Consider the following 25334-nt stretch of genomic DNA (forward strand, 5'->3'; position numbering starts at 1 on the left):
CTGGGTCTATTTTTTTAAAATTTTACAAATCCTCGGTTCTGATTTTATTGGGGTTTCTACGAACAATTTCTTAGATGACCACCTCTCTATAAAGCCCATTTTGTTTATGCGCTATAATTTCAAATTACCCTCCGGCCATTTTGTTGATGGGCCTCGATTATTCTTTGAAGGAGAAGTGATTAATTAAGAATCCATCATATTATAGATGGTCGTTTGTAAAAAACACCGATTTTATTTTCTATAAAGGCAGGTCGAACAGGGTTTTTTTTTTAAAAAAAAAAAAAAAAATTGGTCTGAGTGGGTGATTATGGTCTTTTGAGAAGAAATAAATATTTAAGTAGATGGGATAACTAATGTAAATGACAAATTGTTATCGGGAAATGATATCAACCTCTTCTCCCCTTCTTCCCTCAACCTCTTCTCCCCTTCTTCTCCACATTCGAAGAGAACCCTTCGAATACGGACTCCTCCCAATCCCAAAACTCATATTCTCAGATGCCATTACAACCCTAACCCCTCTCAAACAAAAGCTCCTCCAAACATCTTCCTCTTCTCGGATCGATTCCACTGGAATCTCCGAAACCCTTCAGATCTCCATCGACAACGCTCGCCTCCTTCTCGAAACCCTAGCCTCCATTCTCCCCTCTGATTCCGATCCCCTCTCCGATTCCGATCCCGATTCCGTTGGCGCCAATGTCTATGACCTAATCCTTTTTCTCTACATTCAATCTTACAAAAGACTCCTCCCGAGAACACATAAGGATTCTGCTGCTATTGCAGATGTATGGCCTTCCACGTCAGCATTTGATGGGTACCTTTCTGCTCTCACCCCTCTCCAGGTAATTTCATGCTTTTCCCATTCTTTACTTGCACTTGAAGAGATTTTATACGCTTATAGTTATAGTTCCTTATTTTTCAACAAGTACTGTACGGGCCGCACTACAGGATGATCCAAACCGTCCATATGATTGGCCATAACCCTAAATAGGTTGTGCCCCCCAAAAAATCATTTCTTTAGCCCTGCGATCTATAGAGGTTTCCATAATGTGCAGTTCTTCTATAGATCAGAGGGCTAGGATCATCCTATGGAAATGATTTTTTGGGCACAACCTATTTACGTTATGGCCCATCACATGGACGGTTTGGATCATCCTGTAGTGTGGTCCGTACAGTACTTCTTGAAAAATAAGGGACTGTAAGGGGGGCTTACACAGTATAAAATCTCTCAAAAGAAGTGACTTGAACCAGTGGAGTTCAAGTTTTATTTACAGGGACCTTTAATTTACAATGATATCCATAAAATATATTTTTTCCCTCTAATCGTAGGAAAACATTTTCCCCAATGTTTTTCTTGCAATCCATTAATTTGGAGCTACTGTGGTATTTTTGGTTTATGAAGTTGAAGTTTTAAAATCGTTATTATGGCAAACAGATTCTTGCTTAATATGAAATGACGATTCATTGTTCGTGCAATTGATGTTTTGAAAAAAATGATATCACAAATAGATTGTTGCTAAATATGAAATGGGTATTTATTGTTCATGCAATTGATTTTGAAAAAATTGGTATCACGAACAGAGTCTTGTTAAATATGAAATGGGTAGATGAATATTCCAATAGATAGAAAATTGAAATGTTTGTTTCGAGAAGCATTCATAATTTTGCGATAAGTGAGTGGGGTTGCTTTTGGATCAATGGTTGTTACTTTTGTACTTTATTTTAGTTTTGAGAGGTTAAGGAGCACCAGTGCTTAGTTCCCTGGAACAACATGGCTGAACAAATGTAGTTTCAGTTTTGCAACATTGAATCCCTAGCTTTGCCATCCGTAAACAAATTATATAAGTGGAGAACATTTGCCTCTATGCAAAGCAGTAACACTGTCTCTAATATTAAACTGATTTGGCCTTCCTTTTCTATTGTTATTGGTTTCCTTAAGGTATGGAGAACCTTCCATTTTTAGCGTCTTTAGTATTGCAATAGAATGTTTCACGCATCCGATTGAAAAATTGGAATTAATTGCTATTTTGACTGGATTTTGTATGCATTTGGAAATGGGTGTTTGTAGAAACCTGAAAAGTTTGGTAATAATGGCTGTTTCATATTTCGTCAGGAGACTTAAGTTTATTGTTGAGCTCGTTGAGTGCTTTAACCCTGATATAAACATGACCTCCCTTTGATTTGCAGCTTGTGCGCAGCAACACCCGTAGGTTTATGCCATCACAAGCTGATGAAGAGGCTCATCAGTTATCATATATACAGAAGCACTTGGCGAACATACTTGCTCTTTTGGCAGAACCTGTCGAAGGAAATGAAGATGAATCTCTGGTTGGTAAATTTGGGTTCTACATTTCCCCCCTTCTTGCCTTGAGCCTTATCATAAAGTGATTTTAATTTTGGACTTTTTCCTAATGCAGTTATGCATTTATTAATTACTCAATAATTCTTATTTCTTTAACATGTTGCTGGTTCTTGAGTTGTCTTCTTGACTATGCCAGCTTTGCTTGGAAGTTCTATGCCCACCTTATTCTTCGATAAATACTTAGTTTACCCATGAATATTTAGTCCAATCTGTGTACCTTCGTCAAATGTTCACTTCACAATTATTACTTCTGTGTCCTTTACGAATGCTGTGTTTGTTTTAGTGCCTGGAAGGTGGTATGGCAGTGTATTTTTCAAGCTTGCTAGTTTGAGTTACTAAACTCTGGTCTTTGGTATAGGTTTTTACCTCAGAACGGTTTGAGCACCTTGGATTCCTCATCCAATTTGGTGAAAAGGGATCTGAAGGAAATCTGTTGAGCCAGGCTTCACCTTTCTTTGCAAATTCCGATCCAGACATGCCAGCTGTCCCTGTTCCTGCTTCACAAGTTCATGACTGGGTCGTACAAAATATAGTTGCTTCTTTGGAACACACCACTGAGAAAATTTTAGCAAAAGAAAATGGTTCACACAGTGTCTCTGATCTGGATGTTACTATGGCTGATGCCTCTGTAAGTAATTTAAGGGGCCAAAGTACTTCTCCACTGAGTGGAACTTCCATGCATAGCAATGCTGCATATTCTAGGAGTCAGACCTTTGTGGAGGGAATTTCAAAATCTTCCATCGTAAAGCAAGCATCTGATATCAAAGGATGTTCTGTAAAGGTCAGGATTAAATCATTGGACTTTTTAATTGATAATTTTTTGTGTGTCATTGATGACTATGCATGCTTAATAACAGAGTTGACCTGTGAGTATATCATCATATTCTTGTCGTTCTTTTGGATGACTTTTTAATTGAGAATAACTGTGCGGAAAGTCACTATCACGATTAATGGTAGGCGGCAATTTTAGGCCCCTTGTAGACTTTCATTAGGTGACCCACAGGGTCTTGGTCCCATCCTGAATGTACACCCCATGCATAAGATTAAGGACTTAAAAAACCATTCAAAAAAAAAGAAAAAGATTTAAGGACTAAAAAAATTCAACCCTTAAGCTTTTCTTGTCGGAACTCTAAACGGGTTTGGATAGATCAAAGGCCTAGGGTCAACCAATTAAGGTGTTCTTAACACCATTTGGCCAGACTTGTGGCTTTCGTTTGGATCAACGGATTGGATCATGAACAAGAAGCTGAAATGGGGCCAAACAAGTGTCATTTTGAGAAGGAGCATACAAGTGACTTTTGAGCATTTTTCTACATAGTTTTATGAGGTCTAACCCTCAAAGGTTTTAAATGGTATTTTTGCACAGCTAACAGGATCTACCATATTCCCTTTTAGTGTAATAAATTCTAGTGATTGATGTTTGTCAATATTTTGTTTTTTAATCAATGTGTTTCATAATAAAAAACAAAAAAAAAATATACAAAGCCACAAAAGGGACAACGGTACCTCTACTGCATGGTTACAACCTCAAAATACCTTTCTTTGTAATTGAATTAGCTGACTCATTAACCTTCAACTATGGAAATCATTTGAGAACTCATGAGGGCATTATAAAGGTTGTTGATCTACATGTAAGGATTGATCACTTGGAGAAAATTGATGTTGGAAAGGCTAGATTGAATCACTTCAGTTGTAGATTCACTGCATGGAGGGAACCTGGGGAATGAAAATCATGTTGAGGGAGTGTTGAATGATGGAGGGCGCGTCAACATCATATTGAGGCTCCAACATGTGAAGTTTGAGGTTGAGATCGCGGTGATCAAGATCAAGGATGAAATTATGATGATGATTGCTTGGTTCGAGTACAAAAATAGAATCAACACTTACAGATAAAGGTAAGATAAGTCAGATTCCATGATAAATTGCATTTAGAAGCTTCTTTACGCGAGGATCGTAGATGAGATGGTTTTCTTGCACAAGATCAAAGTAGCACCATTGGTCTATTGATATTGGATATAAACCGGACTAAAGTGAAGAATATTTGTTGATTCAAAAGATGCTTTTAGTTTATATGAATCAATGATAGACACACAAGGCTGCTAAGGATCCTCTGATTATGATTTTTTTTTCATGCCTGCACTAGATGCATGTGTACTGACTATTGTCCAATTGATTAATTTGTTTCTGCTTGTATAATATTTTTCATAACAACCATTGTTTTTGCTATTTTGAACTTTTCCATCACCACTGTATCATGTTGTGTGCATGTCTAAGGGTGACAGTTGTTTGTTGCATAATTTCGGTTCTTATTAGTATCTCACATTAATTTTTTCATTGCAGGTTATAAATTGTCATGATTCAGTTATTTATATATTGGCACCTTTAAAATATGCCACTGTTTATGGATGTTCCGATGCAACTATTGTTCTTGGAGCCATTGGTAAGGTATGAATGATAACTCATGACTTAAAACATATCAACTTCTTAAATCACGACTTTGCTAGGTCAACAGTTTTATTTCTTGCTCTGTAGTTCTCTGTGAAGTCCTACGACTATGTATAATCAATATTGCATTCTACTCTCTCTGCACAGTAGTATCTAACCTTTCCTGGGTACTTGATGTGATGTGATCTGAGGGGGCATTTGGAATCTAGGGGAAAAATTATGGACAAGCAATCGGAGAAGGATTGCACAAAGAGACACTACAATTGAGTGTAGCTAACGAAGAAACAAGCACAAGTAGTCACATAATTCTTTTTATTCAATGTTACTTCAAACAACAGATGTGATTGGATGAGGAGACATCCAAACTATGAAGAAATTGATTGATTCCTTGCAAGGTACAAGGAAGAACACATGAACAAGATGAGTAGCTTGAAATCTCAAGCTCAATTCGATCTTGCTAGAGAAGATTACAATCAGCGAAACTCTCTTTCAAGCAGCTCCTTTTCTTCTTTCAGAATTCAGATCCCCCTTTTATTCTCGTATGAAAAACTTAACTAAGAAAAAAAAAACAGAGAAATGGGTATTTATATTCCAAGTTTACAACGGAGACTTAAAGTGGAGAAGGAAATGACATTGCTGTCCTTAAATGGAGAGGAGAATGACGTTGCTACCCTTGCTTCCAAAACACAAGCAGCTGCTTAGTGACGCCTTCGGATCCGCTTGGACTGTTGGATTGTTTTAGGGTGCTCGAGTTGCCTATGCACCTCCTCACCCATCTCGTCTACCCTATTATCCTCTGCTTCACTCTCCCCTTCTTAGCTTGAACTCGACCTCGAGTTCTCGCTATCTTCATCACAGAATGGAAATATATGGCGCACATTAAAAAGATTATCAATCTTCCAATCTTCCGGAAGTAGTACTCGATAAGCATTGTCACCGATCTTGGCAAGAATCTCGGAAGCGAATTTATTACTTTGTAGCTTGTTATAGTGATCGGTAGGGAACCTCTCCGGTTGTACATACACCCAAAACCTTGTCTCCAACCTCAAAAGAGACATCTTTCCGCTTCAAATCAGCCTTTGCTTTGTATTTGGTGTTGTGCTTAAGCAAGTTGGCCTTCACTTGGGAGTGAATTTGCTGCAAACTTTCCCAAATTTCTTCCACTTTTTTAGGGGCTTTCTCAGCTGAAATAGATAATGGAAGCAAGTCCAATGGACCTTTAGGATTCTTGCCCAAAACAATTTGGAAAGGAGTAAAACCGGTACTACGGTTGATGGACCCATTGAACTCAAATTCAATCTTTGGTAACACCAAATCCCAATTGCCAAAACTCTTTACCGTGGTCCTCAACATGTTCCCAAGAGAGCGATTGACCATCTCCGTTTGACCATCACTTTGAGGATGATACGGACTAGAGAATTTCAAGGTGGTACCAAGCCGTTTCCATAAACACCGCCAAAAGTGGCTTATGAACTTTGAGTCACGATCCGACACTATGGAATGTGGAAGACCATGATAACGGACCACCTCTTTGAAGAACAAATTAGCAACTCTTGTGGCATCAAGAGCGGTCTTGCATGGAATAAAGTGAGCCATCTTAGAAAAGCGATCAACAACTACATAAATGCTATCCCATCCTCTAGGTGTCTTGGGTAATCCCAACACAAAATCCATAGATATATCCTCCCAAGGGGCTGTTGGAATTGGTAAGGGCTGATATAATCCGGCATTTGAAGTGTGACCCTTGCTACTTTGACACTTCCAACACCGTTTCACAAACCGGTCAACATCTTTGTTCATAGCCGGCCAATAAAAACGTTCTTGCAAGGCGGCTAGTGTCTTCTCCTTGCCAAAGTGTCCCGCTTCATGATTTTCTTTCAACACTTTCAACCTCAATGAAGTATCCGACAAGCACAATGCATTTCCTTTGAAGAGATAACCATCTAGTAACAAGAAGTCCGGTTTTCCTCCACTTTCAACTTCCTCAAGAAGCTTGCTAAAGTGTGGATCATGCTTCAATTCTTCTTTCAACATTTCAAAGCCAAGAAGTTGAACTTGCAAAACATTTAAGAGAGTGTATCTCCGGCTTAAGGCATCGGCGACCTTATTTTGAAACCCGGCTTTATGCTTGAGTGTGAAAGTGAACTCTTGGAGATAGTTCACCCATTTTGTATGCCTCGGTGACAACTGTTGTTGCATATTAAGGTACTTCAAGGCTTCATGGTCGGAGAATAGAATAAACTCCCTTTGTACCAAATAATGTCTCCAATGGTGTAATGTCCTCACGATGGCATACAATTCTAAATCATAGGTGCTGTAATTTTTCTTAGCACCATCCACTTTCTCACTAAAGTATCCCACGGGACGTTTCTCTTGAGTTAGAACCGCACCAATTCTGACCTTACTTGCATCACACTCCAATTCAAACAAAAGATCAAAGTTTGGTAAGGCAAATACCGGAGCCGTTGTCAAGACTCTTTTGATAGCTTCAAAACTTTCTTGGGCTGCCTTGGATCCGGAAGCGTTATTCGACGATCTCGATGATCGGATAGAATTGAAATTTTTGGAAAGATTCTCTTTTGAGAGAAGTTTGAGATAGAGCTTGGCTCTTCTCTTTATCCTTCACTTTTTCTCTTAGGATTATGGGATTTTTGAGATTAGTGTTCTAATGTTGATTCCATATCTTTCATTTCTCAATTTCTTGTTGAATGCAAGAATGTCATCACATCTATTTTGCATTTGATCTAGCTCGTGTGTCCCCTTACTTGTGGTGTAGATCAAAGCATCTAACGATTCTGGCTCGATCGAGCTCGTGCGTCTCTTCGCTCGTGGCGTAGATCGAGTTCTATCGTTCTATACAAAAAATAAATAAAAAAGGAGAAAAAATTTCAGATCTATCCGATCTTCGAGATCGTCGAATAACGCTTCTGGATCCAACTGCATCAGTAAGGTCTCAATTTTCCTAGTTAACAGGGAAGTTTATTATTTTGGATATTTTTCCCATGAAAAATTAGCCGACCCCAACTAGTTTTTCCCTTGTGTCAAGATTAGACATAGTCAATTTGAAATATCCTTTCACCTTTTTCATGAAAATTTTCTAAAGGATTCATTAGCCGACCCCAATTAGTTTGGGACAAAGGCTTAGTTGAGATGAGTTGAGTTGATTTCCCATGAAAAATTAGCTAAATGCTCGAAAACTCATCTGGATTTGATTCATGCAATGGTCACATTTCTTTTTTTTTTTGATATACACATTTAAGGTTCTTGCAGTCTGTAAGAGTGGAGCACTGTGAACGGGTACAAGTGATTACAGCGGCAAAACGCATATGTATTGCCAACTGTCGCGAATGTGTGTTTTTCTTGGGGGTTAATCAGCGACCACTTATTCTTGGGGATAACCATAAACTGCAGGTGAGGGTACCGTTTTGAGTAAATACTTCGACCTTACTTGCCTGCACTTGTGTTTTATTCCTCTAAATGACATCAAATTTGATTTTGGATCTGAAAAAAAATTATGGCTCTTGCATTTTCAGTTTTGTTCTTCTTATTAACCTAGTTGGCAGTAGTGCCTTCTACTGATCTGTTCATATTCTTGTGTTATGGTATTGCTGATTTGTAACTCTGGCTAGGTATCATTTACTCTCCCTCTTCGAACATCAATTGATAGTCACGTCAGTCACTCTTACTGTGTTGAGGTTTCATAAGTTTTACAAGTCCGCCATTCCTACATTTAATAACCCCTTGCACTGGTTCCTGGCAAACATATGAGAAAAATGATTTTGCTTTAGTCTAGATGCATGTAGACTCGGTCTCAAACTTTCCAAGAGATGGATACTGCACTCTCTCTCTCTCTCCCTCCCTCTCTCTCTCTCTCTCTCTCTCTCTATATATATATATATATATATATATATATATATATATAGGGAAATGATTTAAACGCTCCATTGTTTTGATAAAGATGCACGAAGAACCTTGTTGTGTAGTATTTAAAGGGCTGTCAAAGGAATATTATGCTTCTCAAAAAGCTCTTACAAGCCCTTTAAACACTACACGACAAGATGCTTCGCGGATCTTTATCAAACATTGGAGTGTTGAAATCATTTCCCTATATATATTGCTAGTTTGCTCAGGCCAGCCATTGCTCTATAATCTTATGTGGTCATGTGAATCAATTGTTATATAAAATTATGTGTGTTCTGTGTATGTTAAAAAGATTGAAAGTTGATGAGTAAATTTTTCATCAGGTGGCACCATACAATACATTTTATTCACAATTAGAGGAGCACCTGACTCAAGTAGGCGTTGATGCAACCATCAACAGATGGGATGAACCCCTGGTGCTGGGAATGGTTGATCCACACGATTCGTTATCTCATCCGGCAGGAGTTTCTGATGCTCAATCTGAGTCAGCTACATGCCTTGATCCTGATCAGTTCACTGATTTTTTGGTAAGTTCTTACTTTGTTTGGTCACTCTACCAGTGATTACTGATAATATCATACTTTTCAAATTGCTCATGCTATATTTTGTACCATTTTTTTTCTTGGCTCTATCTATTCCTTTAATTAAATTTCTCAGAAGGGATCAAGTGTAGTTCTTTCTAAGTGAATCCCACTTAAACTGCGAAATCTACATGAACCATGATAAATTTTGTTTTCCCTCAACTTTCATGATCACGCGTCTTATCAAATTCAGTGAATTTATCTCACATACTTTCTCTTAATGTTGACGCGCAGATTCCCAACTGGTTTGGAGGTGAATCGCCCCAGTTGACAAAACAAAACCCATTCCCATTGCCTGAAATTTATATGGCGTCTCAGAAGAAAAAGGTATGTGGATTGATTGTGCAGATTAGGGAACACTGTTTTAATTTTTCTTTTTCCTTAAGTAAATAATAATATCATGGTAACTATAAGAAATGACAGTATCCTGATAATTCTGGATAAATTGAATTTATTTTGAGTGGTTCATGTAATTGTATAGTATAGTATTAATGTCTGATAATATCACATTGTTTTTCACGAATATATTTTGTGAAACTTATATATTTGTACTTTTTCTTTTCCACCATTCAAAAAGAGGGCGAGCCTTGGCACAACGGTAAGGTTGCTCCATTGTGACCTGGTGGTCACAGCTTCAAGTCACGGAAACAGCCTCTTTGCAAAGCAGGGGTAAGGCTGCGTACATCTAGCCCTCCCCACACCCCGCAATGGCAGGAGCCTCGTGCACTGGGCCGCCCTTTTCTATATATAGACACACACATATAGGGAAGTGATAGATTCGCCCCTTTTTTTCCATGGGCCAGCCCCCTCAACTGATATACTCCAAGAAATTATTGAAAACATTATTTGTAGCATTGCTATAGAGCTTTGCATGTTTTTCTTTTATATTTGGTAAACCTGGTGCCCTCCACTTTGGGGCTTGGCACAATGTCACTTGCTGATTTTGTTTCTTTTCAATTGAAATATTGAATACAATGATGTTTTCCAGCATCTGGCTTTAAATGAGAGCAAAGAAGCTTTGAAGGATCTGCAACTTGAGGAGAATCGGAAACGGGAATTAGCATCTGCCCTTCATGTATACTTCAAAGAGTGGCTATATGGTATCAATCAGTTTCCCTTTTTCTCATTTCACCATTTATATTTTCTTGTTCAGCTACTCATATGCAGGTAATCCATGGGTATTATGAAACTTAATTAGCATTTATGCATGTAAAATTGTCAGATCTGAATACTATTAGAAAATATTGTTTAGGTTTCTCATTCTCCTAATCTCCCAGCTTGACCGGGCACCTCATAATTATATTCTCCAATACAACAAAACATTTGTTAGCCCACTTGCTGGATACAAACATAACAACCCATGGTTTTAAGTAGATGCTTCTATTAAGCTGAGAATGCCCTCAAGCAACAACACTCCAATGACTAGACAGCAAATCAAACCACTTAAATGACTGCTAGTTATAGTAGATTGGTATTTTGCTCAGAGAGCTGCTCTTGCTTCTGGATCTTGTGATTCCTATTTCCTAGATGCCCCATGTAGCCTCTTTTTGACTTTTTGCCGTTCTCACTTTGCTTCTGGAATCTGTAGTATTTTGAGTGGTCAGGCTTCTTTATATAGGGATGGATATGCTCCTGTTCATCTATGGATTTTCAAGTATTGGAGAGTTGCAAGAACTAAAAAATGATCGGAGATCCCAAACCATCAATTATGCGGTTCCATTAATCTCTGAACATTTAGATGCATTTCTGAAAAAATATTCCTTGACTAACTTGTTTTATGATGTTTGTTTGGACGTGAAGGATATATTAATAAAGAGGCAACATTATTTTTCAGTAACATATCTGACAAGTTATATTTTTTCGTGATGGAAATCTCAAGGGTCTTCTTTGGGAGTTGGGTTTTTGTGGCTCCGTGCCTATAGTTGAGTTTATTAAGTTTAAACCCACACATAGGGTGGGTGGGTTTAATTGGGAAACACCATTTTGTATTTCCTAAACCTGCTCAGCACAACCTCCCGTATTAGATGTTAATTTCTAGAAGTTGATTGGTGCTTGCCGTCTATCCTGCCTGATGATCATTTGTGCATATAAGCACAATGCTTTTCTAAGCATTGTTGTGTTATCTACTGTTACTCAAAATTCCTAAGTATCCCAGTTATTTTCAGTTTTTTTAGTTGGCATTACTATTTTCAGTTGGCTAATGCAGGATCTTTCGTATCTTGCTTATTATATTATAAGGAGCATTCTTGATATTGTAAAGAAAATATTGCAATTGAAGATTTTTAACAGTAGTATTATAATGTGTCTTGGCCTTCTCCCATGGAAACACCACCATTTGTACTTTTATGCCCCATCAGATGCTTTCCTTGAAGGGTGGAGACTGTGTTTTCGGAGGTGGAGGTATAAGGCGATAAGGCGAGGCCTGCAACCCTCTTGAGCTGTGAGGCATGAGCCTCATGGATTTTCTTGAAGTTTTAAATAAAAACTAAAAATAAAAAAGTAAGAAAAATACTAAAAAATCTAGAAAAATATATGATTGTGAAAAAAGCCAATAAAATTAGGGATTTGGTACATCTCAAGTCTCAAGAGATTAAAATCACTCCAATAAATCCAAATGTTTGTGAAAAAAATGAATAGAGGTAGAAAACAAAGACCCCACAAAATTATAAATTTTTACTCAGCGTTCGAAGGATCGATCATTCACCAAGAAATCCATCACAAATAGCTTCATTTTAATGATAGAAATCCGTAAGAAGCAACAACTCTTGATCACGTTAAGTGTTTGAGGAGAACTCATGAAAACAAGAACTTGAGAATAAAAATCCCTAAAACCTCCAAATTCTCTACAATACCAAATACATGATATTAGAATAAGAACTAGGTCTTATAAGACTCTTTTCCACTTGATTTAAATCTTAATAGGGATTTAAGTTTGGAAAGAAATAAAATATTGAAAAATTGAAAACATAACTATTTGAAAACATGCCTCCACTGAAAGTAAATCGAAAAAATGCCTGAAAGTATATGCCTTTGTATACCTTTCTACTCCTCGGCTTACACCTTTCATTGGAGGCATATGCCTCAAGTGAATGGCGTATGCCTGTTTACACTTCAAGGCTAGCTCATAAAAGCTGTGTATTGTTGCATCAAATGCATTATTCGTAATCTGTTGAAATTGAAATAGTAATCTTTCTCTACATTATCTTACTCAAGAATCAGTTGAGGGGTATGGACCGCAACACTTTTCGCGCCTACATGCTTGAAGCAGACATTCCATGAATTTTCAACATAAATATGAATTGCTTGTTCTGCCTTGTTATTCAAACTTATTTATAACACGGAATTTTTAATAAGTACTAACTAGATTGGCTTTATCTTATGCGGCAGCGTCTGGGAATATCCGGCAGCTCTACTGTCTACAAGGCGATTGAATTTTAATGTGTTGTATTGCTCTTCTGATCCCAGTTCTTCAGGAGTTTGTAAATTAAGCTCTTCTAATCCATCTCCTCGCCCTTTTGCCCAATTCTCTTTTGTTTTGTGAGACTTCAGCCTGCAGAGAATAATATATCATGTACCAAATGCACATCAACATGCCTGTATTCACCGATAGTTGCTGAAAAAAGCAATGTGAATATGTTGGCAAATCCTGACATAGTTTTTATTTCAAGATTTCTGTTTTAGGAAATCACCTTGAAGATACAAATAGCTGTATTATGGTTGATTTATTGGTTTATTCTCAGCAATAATTCTGCAGTTGATGGCTCTGTTTTTGTTCAAAGGTTACTTTGGCATCCCCTGCACAGCACAGCACAGCACAGGAGTATTCTCTACATCTTATTTGTAAGAATCATGGTGAAGCTCTCTCCTTCAAGCTTTCAGAATCGTTTTAGGTTTATATATTGGTTATATTTTAAGAGTTTTTATATGGTGAGGGCGCGCGGAGTCTAGCATTGTTTGAAAAAGTAGTGGGGCCCACTTCAAAGGATAATCCAAACCGTTCATTTATTGGACCACAAGGAAAATTGGGCTAAACCTCCGATCTGTGGAGGGACTGCACATTATAGAAACCTCTATGGTGTATGGCCTAGTCTAATAAATGAATGGTTTGTATCATCCTTTGAAGTGGGCCCCGCTGCACATTTAAATAGTGGGCTTAACGCTCATTCGTCATATAAAATCTCACGTTTATTGTTTGGAATATTCATGCAATACCAAATGCTCTGATGGTATATTTACCATAGTCGATGTGTAAAACGGCAACGAACTATAAGATGATCAATGGGTTTCTATTTTTAGAATGCAGCATCAGACAATACATTTTCCTATTTCTAAGTTGATTGATTTTTTTCTTTCGCCACCGTCCTCGTGAAAACTGATTGTTAATCATGCTGAGGAATAAGGAAGTAACATAGAAAGAGGGAACTGAAAATAAGCATAAAGAAGACCTAATAACAACACAATGGTAACTACTTTGTTAGTTTGGTTACAGGTATTTACCTTGTAGATTAGTGGTACAAGTAGTCAATAAGGAGGAGACAAACATTTGATTTACCTAGGAGTTTTTTTTGAAAGACGACATATTTCATTGAAACTATGAAAATTACATTGGGAGTTCTAAGGCGAACCCTAGCCTAAGAAGGAACGAAGAAAATAATAGAATTCAAGACCCTTTTCCGAACTTCATTTTTCTTAACTAATCACAGTAAGAGGGACTCCCAGACCAAATAGCCTTGACTAGCGAAAGAGCTGTGGGAGAATAGTGATAAGTAGTTGTTTGGTGTGACCAACCTCATAGAGCCACGGGAGAGGGAGTCATTACCAAAAGAAGAGAAGAGAGAGAGAGAGATTGATTTTCCATCTGAAATTCCACCATTTTTTTGAGAAATTTGGCTTGGAAATTATAAGGAAGGGACATTGATGCCACACATGTAATTATTACCTCTGAAACTTGTCTGGTACTCTCCAGGGATTTGGATGCAAAATTGGCAACCAAACACCATAAAGTTTCCAAAAAGTGCAGTTCTTTGCTTTGGAAATCCTTGAGGATGCCATGCATGTGGCAACCAATTGCGCCTAATCAGTCTAATGATTCACTTCAGGGTATTATTCTCCCCCCTCTACATAATTACACTCTTAACCCTCTATCAGGTGCAAACAGAAAGGAGACTTAACCAGCCAGATATCTATCCAAACAACCAAAAGATGTAGCTCGAACAAGAATAATTTCTTCATACAAAAATAAGAGATGATATCCGTGACGTTCTAGTAATGCCATTCCTCTCTTGCACCTTTTTAGTAAGCTGCTAAAGGATGATACAAATCCCAAAAGGCTATCAGAAAGAGTTTACTAAAGTGAATAGGTCAATTTCAGGATCAAATTTTAAAACTGCCAAACATAAGCGAAGAATACAGTCTAATTCTTCATTATGGGAATCAAAAGAGGCCCATTTCAGCTCTAGAGTTCTACTACGTTTGGTCACCAGTGATACTTCTGAGCCATTATTCAAAACAAAATGAACATGCTGCTGCTGTTTTGAATGTAATCTTCAGTTCAGGCAGAAAAAACCCAGGTAACAAGAGCCATTTTCTCTTCAAAGTGATTCATTTTCCTTTTCCTGTATTTTAAGCTCTACAAATTAGGCCTCACTGTATCTACATGTTTCTCAATCAGTAGCACTGCTACTACAACAGCTTCAAACCTTATTTCTCAAACTCAAATGTGCTTTTTTTTTTTATAGAATATAAAAAGAAAAATAAATGGAAATGGCTGCATGGCGACATTTCTTCATTTTTTTAACAAATTCTGACAAGATGTAGGAGAATACTTGCCCTTATCGAATGAGTCTGAAAACACAGACGGGGCTATGGAATTCGATGAAATCATGTGGATCATCCAATGCCTGTATATAGATAGCTTCTCGAGGCTCCTCGCTCACTCCACTCTGCACAGCATACTCCAATGCCATCTCATAGTCCACCTGAAAATTTCACCCAAATAAATGCTTGTAAGTTCAGATAATCCCCATCCCGAATAATGTGACAAAGGAAAGTAAAGCAGATGGGAGAGAGGTTCAGTAGGTGATTTGAGAAATCCAGTCATAGGAAAATCAGGGACAGGTTCAAGGTCATTTGGCCAAGCAGTAGGAATAACAGTAGATTACCTGTTCCACATGTTGAGTGAGTTTTTCCCTTAACATAGCTTCTGTAATCTCCCCCTTTAGTACCTTGTTGAGGATTTCATCGTCATGTCCCTTGTAATGTTTCCGTTTTTTGTCTTGACGATGTGCCGTCTCTTCCAAGAGTTCATAAATAGCCCTGGAAGCATCGGGTATGTACCTGCGGCAGTTCAACAGAATAACAGCTATAAGCTGTGACCATAATAATAAAAGATCAAAGGTTTTAAAATAGTCACTACCTTAAAAATAGTGATTATAGAAAGGAAAAAGAAACCATTGTTCAGTGCTGAACAATGGATAAAAATATCCTGAGAGACACCCTTCCAAAGAAATTCCTGAGACAAGTATGTGTGAGTATGCAATTAATTTCCATAAAGGAAAAGGCAGTACTTTTGTCCCTTTTCAAATAGCATAGGTATATATGATGCATCTGAAATGCATCTAAAAATTTATGAAAAATTAAACTTCTTTGATTCCCTTATGATGTTTGTGACCATTCATTTTCTTGATGCTTAAAATTGCACAACCTCTATTGGGGTTATATGAGATACAAGGGTAACAATATTTACCTGGTTAAATTTCGTTTCCTTTCCTGACGCTCGCGAGCTTGAATTTTCTTCACTATCTTAGATTTTAGTTGCACGCAACATTGTTGTATTGAAGACTGCAACAATTATGTTAAAACAAGTATATTAGCTGATCAAATTGTTCTTGGGGCTACCAAGAAATCTATGATACATTGGAATGAGGAAGTCACCTTGACAGCAGAAGCTATTTCACTTATATCATCTCCAATGTATTCCTTCCCAGTCCCTTTGAAGGGTATTTTTGTGCTTACAATGCTCACAAACACACCAATTTTATCTTGAGCCTGATTGATCTTGTAACTATTCCAACTGGAAGAGAAACAATGTTTCAGTTAGATCTGGTGAATTTCATAAATATTTTCCACAAGAAACTTGCAGAAATTCAAAACAGTATATAAAAATAATAATTTACTTGATCCTCTTCAGAGCAGTCCTTGTGACAACATCAGCACCTTGTTCAAAGAGAAGAGGAATACGATTTGCAAAGCGGAAAATATTAAGACCCTATGATTCAGAAACAAGAGCATGTTATATACACGGAGAACAAACTTTTGATGAAATAAGGAGAGAATTATTTTAGGGTTAACTGTGTTGCACAATATACAGTAGACGACATAATTTTGATTGCCCATTTTCTTCTACTATCCATCACTACCCCGTTCTGTTCTTCCTTCTGACATTACAATCCCTGGCCTAGGTGTGGGGAACAGCCCATCATTTTTGGCAAGGGCCCTCCATGCTTGCCATGGTGGTCTTCCTCTGCCAGCTTGTCCTCTTCTACACCATCTTTGGGAGATCCATGGCTCAATGTTTCCGAAGAGAGAGCAAGAATAAGATCCTTAGGTAAAGCATATGGCCACCTCCGGTAAATGGTGCTATAATTTTTTTATAAATTATCAAACAGATAAATTGGAATATACTATAGCTTTCTGTTCCACCAGAAAAAATATACAAAACAAAGCAAAATCTCTCTTCCATAAGGATGAGTTAGGATGTAAACCCAACTTTCGATATGGGTTGCAATCTAAAACGTTTCAGATTGACCCAACTGACAACTTGGGCCAACATCCACCCTGTAGAGCCTAAATGATGATTTTAGAGGAAAACAGCCATCAAAGCCACCATTTTCTGCTAACAGAATATGGAGAAAAGAAAGTTTTGAAAACCCTTCCTCGTTCCCTCCCACTCCAAGAAGGGCAATATACCAATATTTAATGAAGGACTTCAAACCCCCAAAAAAAGAGAGGAGAGAGGGCGGGGGGAGGGATGGAAAGACACAGAAAGAACAATGGCCAGTTACAGGACCTAAACAACTTTCCTCAAGAAGGCCAATCCATGGCTACAAGGATTAAATACAAGCGGAAAAAAACACACAGAACATGACAAAAATGGGCAGGATGGACATCTTAACAGAACAAACCGATTTTACCAGACAAGAATCCCCAAGATACCATTTACAAGACAAAATGAATATATAGCTCCATAATATATTAATGGAAAGAAACTCACCTGCTTAACATCTTTTCCACCCAAGCTAATTCCAGCTTCTACAATGAATGGATGGCCTTCAAAAACTTGAGGGCTGCATTCAAAAGATTAAAAAAGGCATGCCTCAAAATGTCTTTTGAATACTACAACAGTTAAGTAAAAATCTTTTATGGGTACAACCTTCAAACATACTATGATTTAAACTTGGTGCAATGAAGCATATGGAAAGAATAGTCATTCAAAAAAAGAAGAAGCATATTATAAAAATCCTCAAAAGATGAACACAGATTGAGTTTCCGATTTCTAAACTGAAACATATCAATTCATTGAAAACTAGACATGAAGGATGATGTGCATAATCAAATCCGTGTGAAACCATGTACTTACCTGCCTGCATAAGTGGCAACCATGTCTGGATGCAGCTCCTTTATGATCCCCAAGCGAAGATTGTACTCCCCTGCAGGACTAAGACACTGCAAATGGTAGTAATAAGTGAATGCAAATGCTGATCCACGAGAGACACTTGATGAAGCCAAAGCAAAACATGATCAACATATGAATACTTCAGAAGAGGAGAACAACGACTAATCAAAGATTGAATTCACTTACATCACCAGAAGGATCATCAAATTTAGCTTGACGGAACAACTGATGAATACGAACTATTTGCTGAGATGTGAGAGACTTCACAGCCATTTTAGGACTAAATTCTGGGCCCATTTCCCCTAGAATGAATAAAATAATTATGATACTCATGCAAACCAAAGAATGCTAGTACGAGTAAATCATCCAAGCATTTTATAGAGTGAAGACCGTTTCCCTTAGAAGAATAAAAGAATTATGGTACTCATATGCAATCCAAAGAACGCTAGTACGAGTAAATCTTCCAAACATTTTTTTAATCATAAAAAAAATAATAATTTATCCAGCCATTTTATAGAGCGAAGATCAAGGAATAAGCACCTTCTCAACATGCATCCTTGCAAAGTGGGAAAAAAAAAAAAAAACCTTATATTTTCACAAAGTACACATGTAAGATGAAATTTGGATGTAAGCATACACTCATATATGCATTCGAAACTGATCCAACTCAATTTGAAATTAGCATGGAATCATGGGTTGCCTATATGATTAGTAACATGCCTGGTGTACTAGTAAAGATCATGAATCATGATGGCCTGGGTAAACTTTTGTTGATAGACAACCCCACCAAGAGCCCAAAGACGTAGTGGGTGAATCCAAAGGCACCATCCCCATATGCAATGAGATAAAACTAGAGGCTACAGTAGACAAACTTAGCAAATTCAGTCAGATCTATTAATCAGAAAGAAAATACAAGGGCAATAGCAAAATAGAAACAAGAATTACAAAGGACGATGGATGTCCCTATTAAAGCACCCACCGGTGTTCATAGGACAATGGTTGTCGGTGATGGTCATGAGACAAAAGGAAAACAAAGTGCAGAAGGAGGTCATGCCTGCAAGCTTTTGGGAATAAGTGCAGCTCTCGAATTGACTAATTACTATCACAATGCCAATTTACAAATCATCTACTTCGCAAAATGACAAGGACAGATTGAGGTTTAGCAAAATATATAAGAATGCTAATATGCCGCTCAAAGCTCAGGGCTTAGATCTCTTACAGAGTTTATTCATCTCCAGCCCTTTAAGTGTTCGGTAAAAGTCCAATTAGAGTCTCCCTTAGATTATACGCTTTAGGTAGTTCATCTACCACTCTCCAGGTGTTCAATAAAATTCCTGATAGAGTCCAGGTCATTGTTTTTTGTCTTTTAGGTGTTCAATACAAATTCCTGATAGTAATTGAGTTTCTTAGCGATGTCCTAGGTCTTAGTCTACCTCATGTTATTTAGGTGTCAAATACTTAGTATCGGAAGGTAGTACTGCATGTTGAATTATCCACTTTCAACCATAGCTAAGAAGGCCAATGTTCCACATTAGGGGCAAGGTCAAGTTCAGTCTCAAAGGGCATGGTAATGAAGCGCTCAGGTTACATTGGATCAACACTCGGACATGTTAGCTAGCTAAGACTAAAGTTACCTTGAATCTTATTAACAAACATCTTGGGCTTAAGGCTGCTAGGGATGCCATGACTCTTAGGATTACACACCCAATCTATCCACTTATGCAAGGCAAGGTGAGGCACCCTTCCTAGTTGGGTTAATAAATCATTCCCCCTTTCTCACTTTTCTTCCTTCTTACTTCCTACATTCGTAACTCTCCTTTCTTTTTCACCTTTCCTGGCTACGTTTATATACTTTTCCTCTTTTCCCCTTATCTTTCTCCTCCTTGATCCTCTTTCCCTCCCTTTTCTTGATCATGGTCTTTCTTGAATCTTGATCTCCTTTTCTTTTTATTGATCTTGATCTTAATCTTTATTAGATCTTGATACTTTATTGATTTTGATCTTTCCTAGATCTTGATCTTCCTTTCTTTTCCCGATCTTGATCGTTTCTTGATCTTGATCTCTCTAATCTTGGTCTTGATCCTTCACTCCTTCATTGCCCATTGTCTTGGTTGAGATCAGACTTTCTTTCCCTTACTCTAACATCTCTCTTTCTCTTCTCGGTCATTACCAATAACAGACGATCACAGGCATGAACCCCAGTATATCATTCCCAGATACGGATCATATTCTATTCACTTTAGCAACCTACCCTCATATCCCCTAACTCCCTACATCATATTTACACACTTATTTTCCATGATCACCCATACCCTTGTCACCCATTATTTTCTTACCTATATTGAAAATATCATTTGGGCCATACTTAGGAAGACTTTTATAGATCCGATTGTTAGGACATATCTTTATTTGAGATCTGAATTTTATTTCCCATTAATTTCTGTTTCCCTTTTGGACTTATTATATGAAACTTGCCTTGATTGTTTAATTTCTATTTGATGAATGAAATCCAAATATTAGAATTCCTACAACAACATTGACTGATTTGATTATTATGAATTGTTAATCTGATTTTGGAATGTATGATGATGGTATTATTGAAATTAGAACTCATTTCATGTTCCTAAATTCCCAAAAGTTAAAGTTATGAACCCCAGATTTGCACCAAACTGGCATTAGAGTTAGATTTATATCAAATTGGTATGAAAGCTAGGTTTGCATCAAATTGGTATCAGACATTAATACGTACCAACTAACCGTTCTGCATAGGATTTGCCAATGTTCACAAATTCATGCTGGAGAAACTGAAGAAGATTCTGCTTTGATGTTTCTGCAATAAGGCGTTTGATAAGAAGCAAATCAACAGCAGACGGGTGGTGTTTTGTTTCAAGAGGAACTGGAGGCATTACATCTGTTCTTCGTGCAAAACGTATAGTGACATTTTTACTGCACTAAATGTAAATGTTGAAGGAAATTAGTGGGTAAAGAAAATGGAAGGACAAATTCACAAGTAAAAAACAGACTTACTCTGATGTGTCTGAAACAAATCTGAAGAGAAATTGAGCATATGGGGTGATCACAGCCATTTGACGCATATAATGAAGTATTTTTGACTGCATGTGTTAGTATATTTGTCATTAGCTCCAGATAATCAAATTAATACACTGGCATTGACCTTAAATATTATTTATCGTAGATTAATTCTTTTTTTTTTGGTGAATGATACATCAAAGATGAATTCAATCCATTAATGCATGATATATTTTCTACCAAACCTTGACTGCGCTTAAAGCTCTCACTAAAGAAAAATAAGAGATTCCTGGTCCATGTAAGCACCACTTACACGATAAGTTGTCCAGTTCCCTTCAATAATAACTTGAATTTCTGCTCCATGCCAGCATTCCTTGTTTTCTCGTTTTTCATGTAAATGAATATGAGGAATGTTCCTGAACAGTTAGGATTAGTATTAACAATCCCTAACTTCTTTATGGGTGAGGTAGATGTAGATAAACTGCTCAGAAATGCAAAATATGTTTGTTAAATTATAAGTCAAGGCCTACCGATGAATATCAATATCCAGCCTACAGAATGAGGCATAATTCTGCCCCTTCATTGATGATGAAATCTCTATAGGAAGACCTGTACTCATCTTGGACCAAATCAATGCCTGCATAAGACCATGATCAGTTAAAATATTATTTTATAATGTTGAATTACCAATCACAAGATAACGAGTAAACATGATCTAGGGAACACTTACAGCTAGAATATGCAAATTTATGTAACTGATGTTAGTGTTGGTAAGTTGGGGATGCTAATACCATTCAGAAAGAGTTTGGGATGATAATACCATTCAGAAAAAAAAGAGAGTTGGGGATGATAATTCTAGTACACAACTGCCCAAGGTATTGCTTGAAGCCTAAGTGCCATTTGGTAATAGTAATGGATGTTAATTGGCCGAGCATGATTAAACCACGGGTCATAGGATGTGTCATTTTCCTCGCATAATAAAGTAAGTCATGTGTACATCATCAGAGCACAATAGCATCCCTCAGTGGCTAATTAGTAGAGGAGCTGAATGAGCTCATCCTTCTGCAAAGGCTAGTAGTAAAAGCCAAATAAAGCCATTTATTTGATCCTCAGTAAAACCACAAAATAATAGCCATTGCTAGCCAAATATTAAAAATGTTGGTTTACTTGGCAAACCTCTAGCATAACTTTATCAACATCATATAGATTTCCCCCCTACGACATTTGAAAGAAAATTAAATAAATGCCCCTAGCCAAGCTTGTCTGTGTGCCCGTGTGCTTTTTGTAATTAAATTACTCAACAAAAATTATTCAAATGCCTGCAAGTGTATAATTGTAATTAAATTTCATGCTCTGTTTACTAAAAAAAAGTCTTGTTCTGCATTTTTCACATTTTTATAAGAATAAATAAATTTAACAAAAGAACCGTGTCCTTGGAAAACTCAAATAACATTGAAACTACATTTTTTTTTAAAATTAACATACATTTGTTCCTTTCAAAAAGTTGATCAACATCATCCAGAGATATCTGATGCATCAATTGTAACAAGAAAAAGAATGCTCAGATTTTTGTCATTAGCTAAATGTATTACAATTCACATCCAAATGCAATCTTTTCATATTTTCCTTTATGTGTGTGTGCCAATATAATCATTTGAAATTAATTTACTTTGAGAAGTTCTTGAGTAATTGACAAGACGACTCATTTCCAAAGATTAATTATTTCAATGATAAGAAATGCCAGATTGCATCAGAGAAACCATGAGTACTTGAAAGGGAAAATTTTGAAGCTAGAGAAGCTGGAAAAATAAAATATTGGAATGGGAAAATTACAGGATCAAGACATACCATCTTTGCACCAAGTCCAAATTTTCCACGGGTCTGTTTCAAACCATACTTTGTACCAGAGAGAACTGCAAAAACCAGATAGCATTCTTAAACCAAGTTGAAGCCACTTCTAGGACCATACGTTAGCAATAATCAATATACTGTAAGAAAGAACCTTGTCAATAAAAAAGACAATTTTGTCTGTATAACAAACGAAGAAAGTTGCAGAAATGCCAAAGGCACTACTAGTGAGTCATTTTGATGACAGCAGCTGACCTCGTCCAAACATGTTTGGGATGTCATCATGCGGCATTCCTTTTCCATTGTCCTAAATAATAAACACACACCGATATCATGAGAGGTCAACCAAGCAAGATCCCTATAAAATTGCATTCAACAATAGAAAAATGTAATGCTAAACCGCCACATGCACAAGGATGTTCAGTAGAACTAAAAACTAAAACAATTTTCTAATCTGCTGAGACGTAGTGAATTTGGAATGGACAGGGAACTGCACCTTACAAGTCACTCTGAAAAATGAGGCTTCACCTCGACCTTTTATACCCTTCAAAGCTGGAGTTTCTTTCGATTTCTTCCCGATGGAAGTATTCTTTGCTTGGATTTCTTGATCATGAGCTTCCTTTGCAAGACGTTTCTACAAGGAAGTCATACAAATTTACACAATATGAATAAATTGAGGGTTAATAAGAGTACCACATATAGCTGTGTGCAAACACAGGTTTGAAAAAATAATAATTTTGGATCCTTATAAGAACCATTAAACCTCAACCGCTATAAATCCAATGGCAAAACCATGCTTAGGCATGTGTTGCAAGATCCTTGATGAGCAAACACTCAACAAGTCAACCAAGAGAAACGCTAGAAAGATCACCACTCAACCAACAAATCCTGATCAAGGAATGCCACTTCAACTAATATAATGATATATTAGTCTTAACAAACTTAAGAGTTGTGACAATAGAAATAACCAAAAGACACCTCACGAGCTTTAGTAGTTTCAAAATCGTCATAAAGTGCTTCATCAACACGTTCTCGGTCTACTAGACCAATCATAGTATTGAACTTTCTTTTGCTGATCTCTTCTCTGTTATACCAAATCCAACATAGCCACCCGTCACAACATTACCAACTTTGAAGAAGATATGATTGATACGGACAACTATCTATCAATAAATTGTTATGCGTGTGCATGCATTCACATATTCATGGATTTAACCACTCACATTGTTATTTCAATGGCAGGAAGGTCAGAGATGGACTCTGCTGAATCAAGTGAATTTTCAACGAGTTCTCGCACAGTTGTGTAAAGAGATTTTCCAGGCTGAAATTCCAAAGAATTCAAATTACCACAATAATCTGAAGCAAAAATTCGAAGCAGATAATTACCCAGTTTTGTTAATACGAAAAAAAAAAAGCACAAAACTATAGAAAGTTTGTCGAAAGAAATTACTGCCTATTTAGGAAAATGATATTAGCACAACCATATTTTGATATTTTCGCTAACCTAACTCGTCTTTTAGTAATTAAAGAGCTGTCAAAAGGTTATTACATTTCTCAAAAAGCTATCATGAGCCAATTAAAGAAGAAAAGACAGTTGGGTTTGTGCAAATACCAAAATATGGCTGTGCTGATAACATTTCCCTCTATTTATCATCGACATTGAAAAATTAAAAGAATTGTTTTTTTTTTTTTGGGTGGATAAGCAGAATATTATTGAAAGGGGGAAATAGGATACAACAAGATGGGAAATCTTTCTTTCACTAGCTGAAAACCTCTGAGAAGACCTTGAATTACGGCCACATAGAAAAATATTACTATTCTAATGGAGTTTGGCGAAATTTCTACTACTTTAGCCAAATGAGTACCCTAAAAAATTGCAAATGAAAGTGTTGAAAAAACTTACATTGTCAAATCCAGCGATATTCTTATTCTCAGCGAAAAACTCCGCCGGAGATTCTGCAAAAGGCACAATTATTACTCAAAATCAAGGAATAATCAAAGAGAAATGAAAGAGGAAATTCGAAAAAACTAACTTTGCTTTAGGACGCTTTCCTTTGCTTTCTGTGGCGTCTTGGATTTTCCTTTCTTTGGCTTTTTCGGATCGACCGGACTTTCGGTGCTTCCACCGGAATCCATGGAGATCTCAGCAGAGATTGAGAGAGGAGAAAACAAATAAGAGGTGAGAAGATTTAGGAAATTTTATGATCGATCAACTAGGGTTTTCGCTATTAGAGTTGCATTGGCTAGGGTTTGTAGAGAAATGAAAGAGGAAATGGACTTCTCTCTAGCTTCCCATTCTCTATGGCGGGAGGAAAAATAGAAAAGTCTAAATGGGCTGTGACCTGTGAGGACCCATTGTAATTAAATATTGGGTCCCACTCTAGACTGATCTGAACCGTCCACTTAATTAGAGAGACTCCTAGATAGGGGTGTCAATGGATCCATTCACGAGGGGTACTTTTGTAACATCAAAACA

General features: G+C 37.1%; 2 protein-coding genes across 2 annotated transcripts; one reads left to right on the plus strand and one right to left on the minus strand.

The window, feature by feature from the left end:
- Positions 1 to 351: 351 nt before the first annotated feature.
- On the plus strand, positions 352 to 13059 carry LOC143846005 (uncharacterized). Its single transcript, XM_077354415.1, has 9 exons — positions 352 to 839; positions 2185 to 2325; positions 2718 to 3140; positions 4700 to 4804; positions 8075 to 8215; positions 9049 to 9252; positions 9541 to 9633; positions 10295 to 10406; positions 12694 to 13059. Exons 1-9 carry the CDS (start codon positions 360 to 362, stop codon positions 12735 to 12737), a joined length of 1743 nt encoding a protein of 580 aa, XP_077210530.1. The 5' UTR covers positions 352 to 359; the 3' UTR covers positions 12738 to 13059.
- A 1830-nt stretch (positions 13060 to 14889) lies between these two features.
- On the minus strand, positions 14890 to 25196 carry TOP6B (topoisomerase 6 subunit B). The gene is made up of 19 exons (XM_077354325.1): positions 24892 to 25196; positions 24762 to 24814; positions 24082 to 24179; positions 23837 to 23942; positions 23355 to 23492; positions 23114 to 23165; positions 22859 to 22923; positions 21541 to 21647; positions 21324 to 21426; positions 21008 to 21093; positions 20730 to 20926; positions 18167 to 18282; positions 17945 to 18030; positions 17579 to 17651; positions 16482 to 16573; positions 16240 to 16378; positions 16052 to 16146; positions 15468 to 15642; positions 14890 to 15284 (listed from the first exon to the last, which is right to left on the minus strand). The coding sequence occupies exons 1-19, from the start codon at positions 24992 to 24994 to the stop codon at positions 15138 to 15140; spliced, it is 2031 nt and encodes a 676-aa protein (XP_077210440.1). The 5' UTR covers positions 24995 to 25196; the 3' UTR covers positions 14890 to 15137.
- Between the last annotated feature and the right edge of the window lie 138 nt (positions 25197 to 25334).

This window comes from Tasmannia lanceolata, unplaced genomic scaffold, assembly GCF_043159265.1.
Source record: "Tasmannia lanceolata isolate RefF3 unplaced genomic scaffold, GAP_Taslan_0.1 ptg000015l, whole genome shotgun sequence".
In the NCBI taxonomy this organism is placed as follows: domain Eukaryota; kingdom Viridiplantae; phylum Streptophyta; class Magnoliopsida; order Canellales; family Winteraceae; genus Tasmannia; species Tasmannia lanceolata.

What these genes read in the sequence shown, in the direction of transcription:
- LOC143846005 (XM_077354415.1), top strand. Translation starts at nt 360, where the DNA reads ATGACAAATTGTTATCGGGAAATGATATCAACCTCTTCTCCCCTTCTT. An exon ending in TGGCGTCTCAGAAGAAAAAG is followed by an intron (nt 9,634 to 10,294) that starts GTATGTGGATTG and finishes GATGTTTTCCAG; the next exon opens with CATCTGGCTTTAAATGAGAG. An exon ending in CTTCAAAGAGTGGCTATATG is followed by an intron (nt 10,407 to 12,693) that starts GTATCAATCAGT and finishes CTTATGCGGCAG; the next exon opens with CGTCTGGGAATATCCGGCAG.
- TOP6B (XM_077354325.1), bottom strand. Translation starts at nt 24,994, where the DNA reads ATGGATTCCGGTGGAAGCACCGAAAGTCCGGTCGATCCGAAAAAGCCA. An exon ending in ATATCGCTGGATTTGACAAT is followed by an intron (nt 24,180 to 24,761) that starts GTAAGTTTTTTC and finishes TTGGAATTTCAG; the next exon opens with CCTGGAAAATCTCTTTACAC. An exon ending in TTGATGATCCTTCTGGTGAT is followed by an intron (nt 18,031 to 18,166) that starts GTAAGTGAATTC and finishes TACCATTTGCAG; the next exon opens with TGTCTTAGTCCTGCAGGGGA.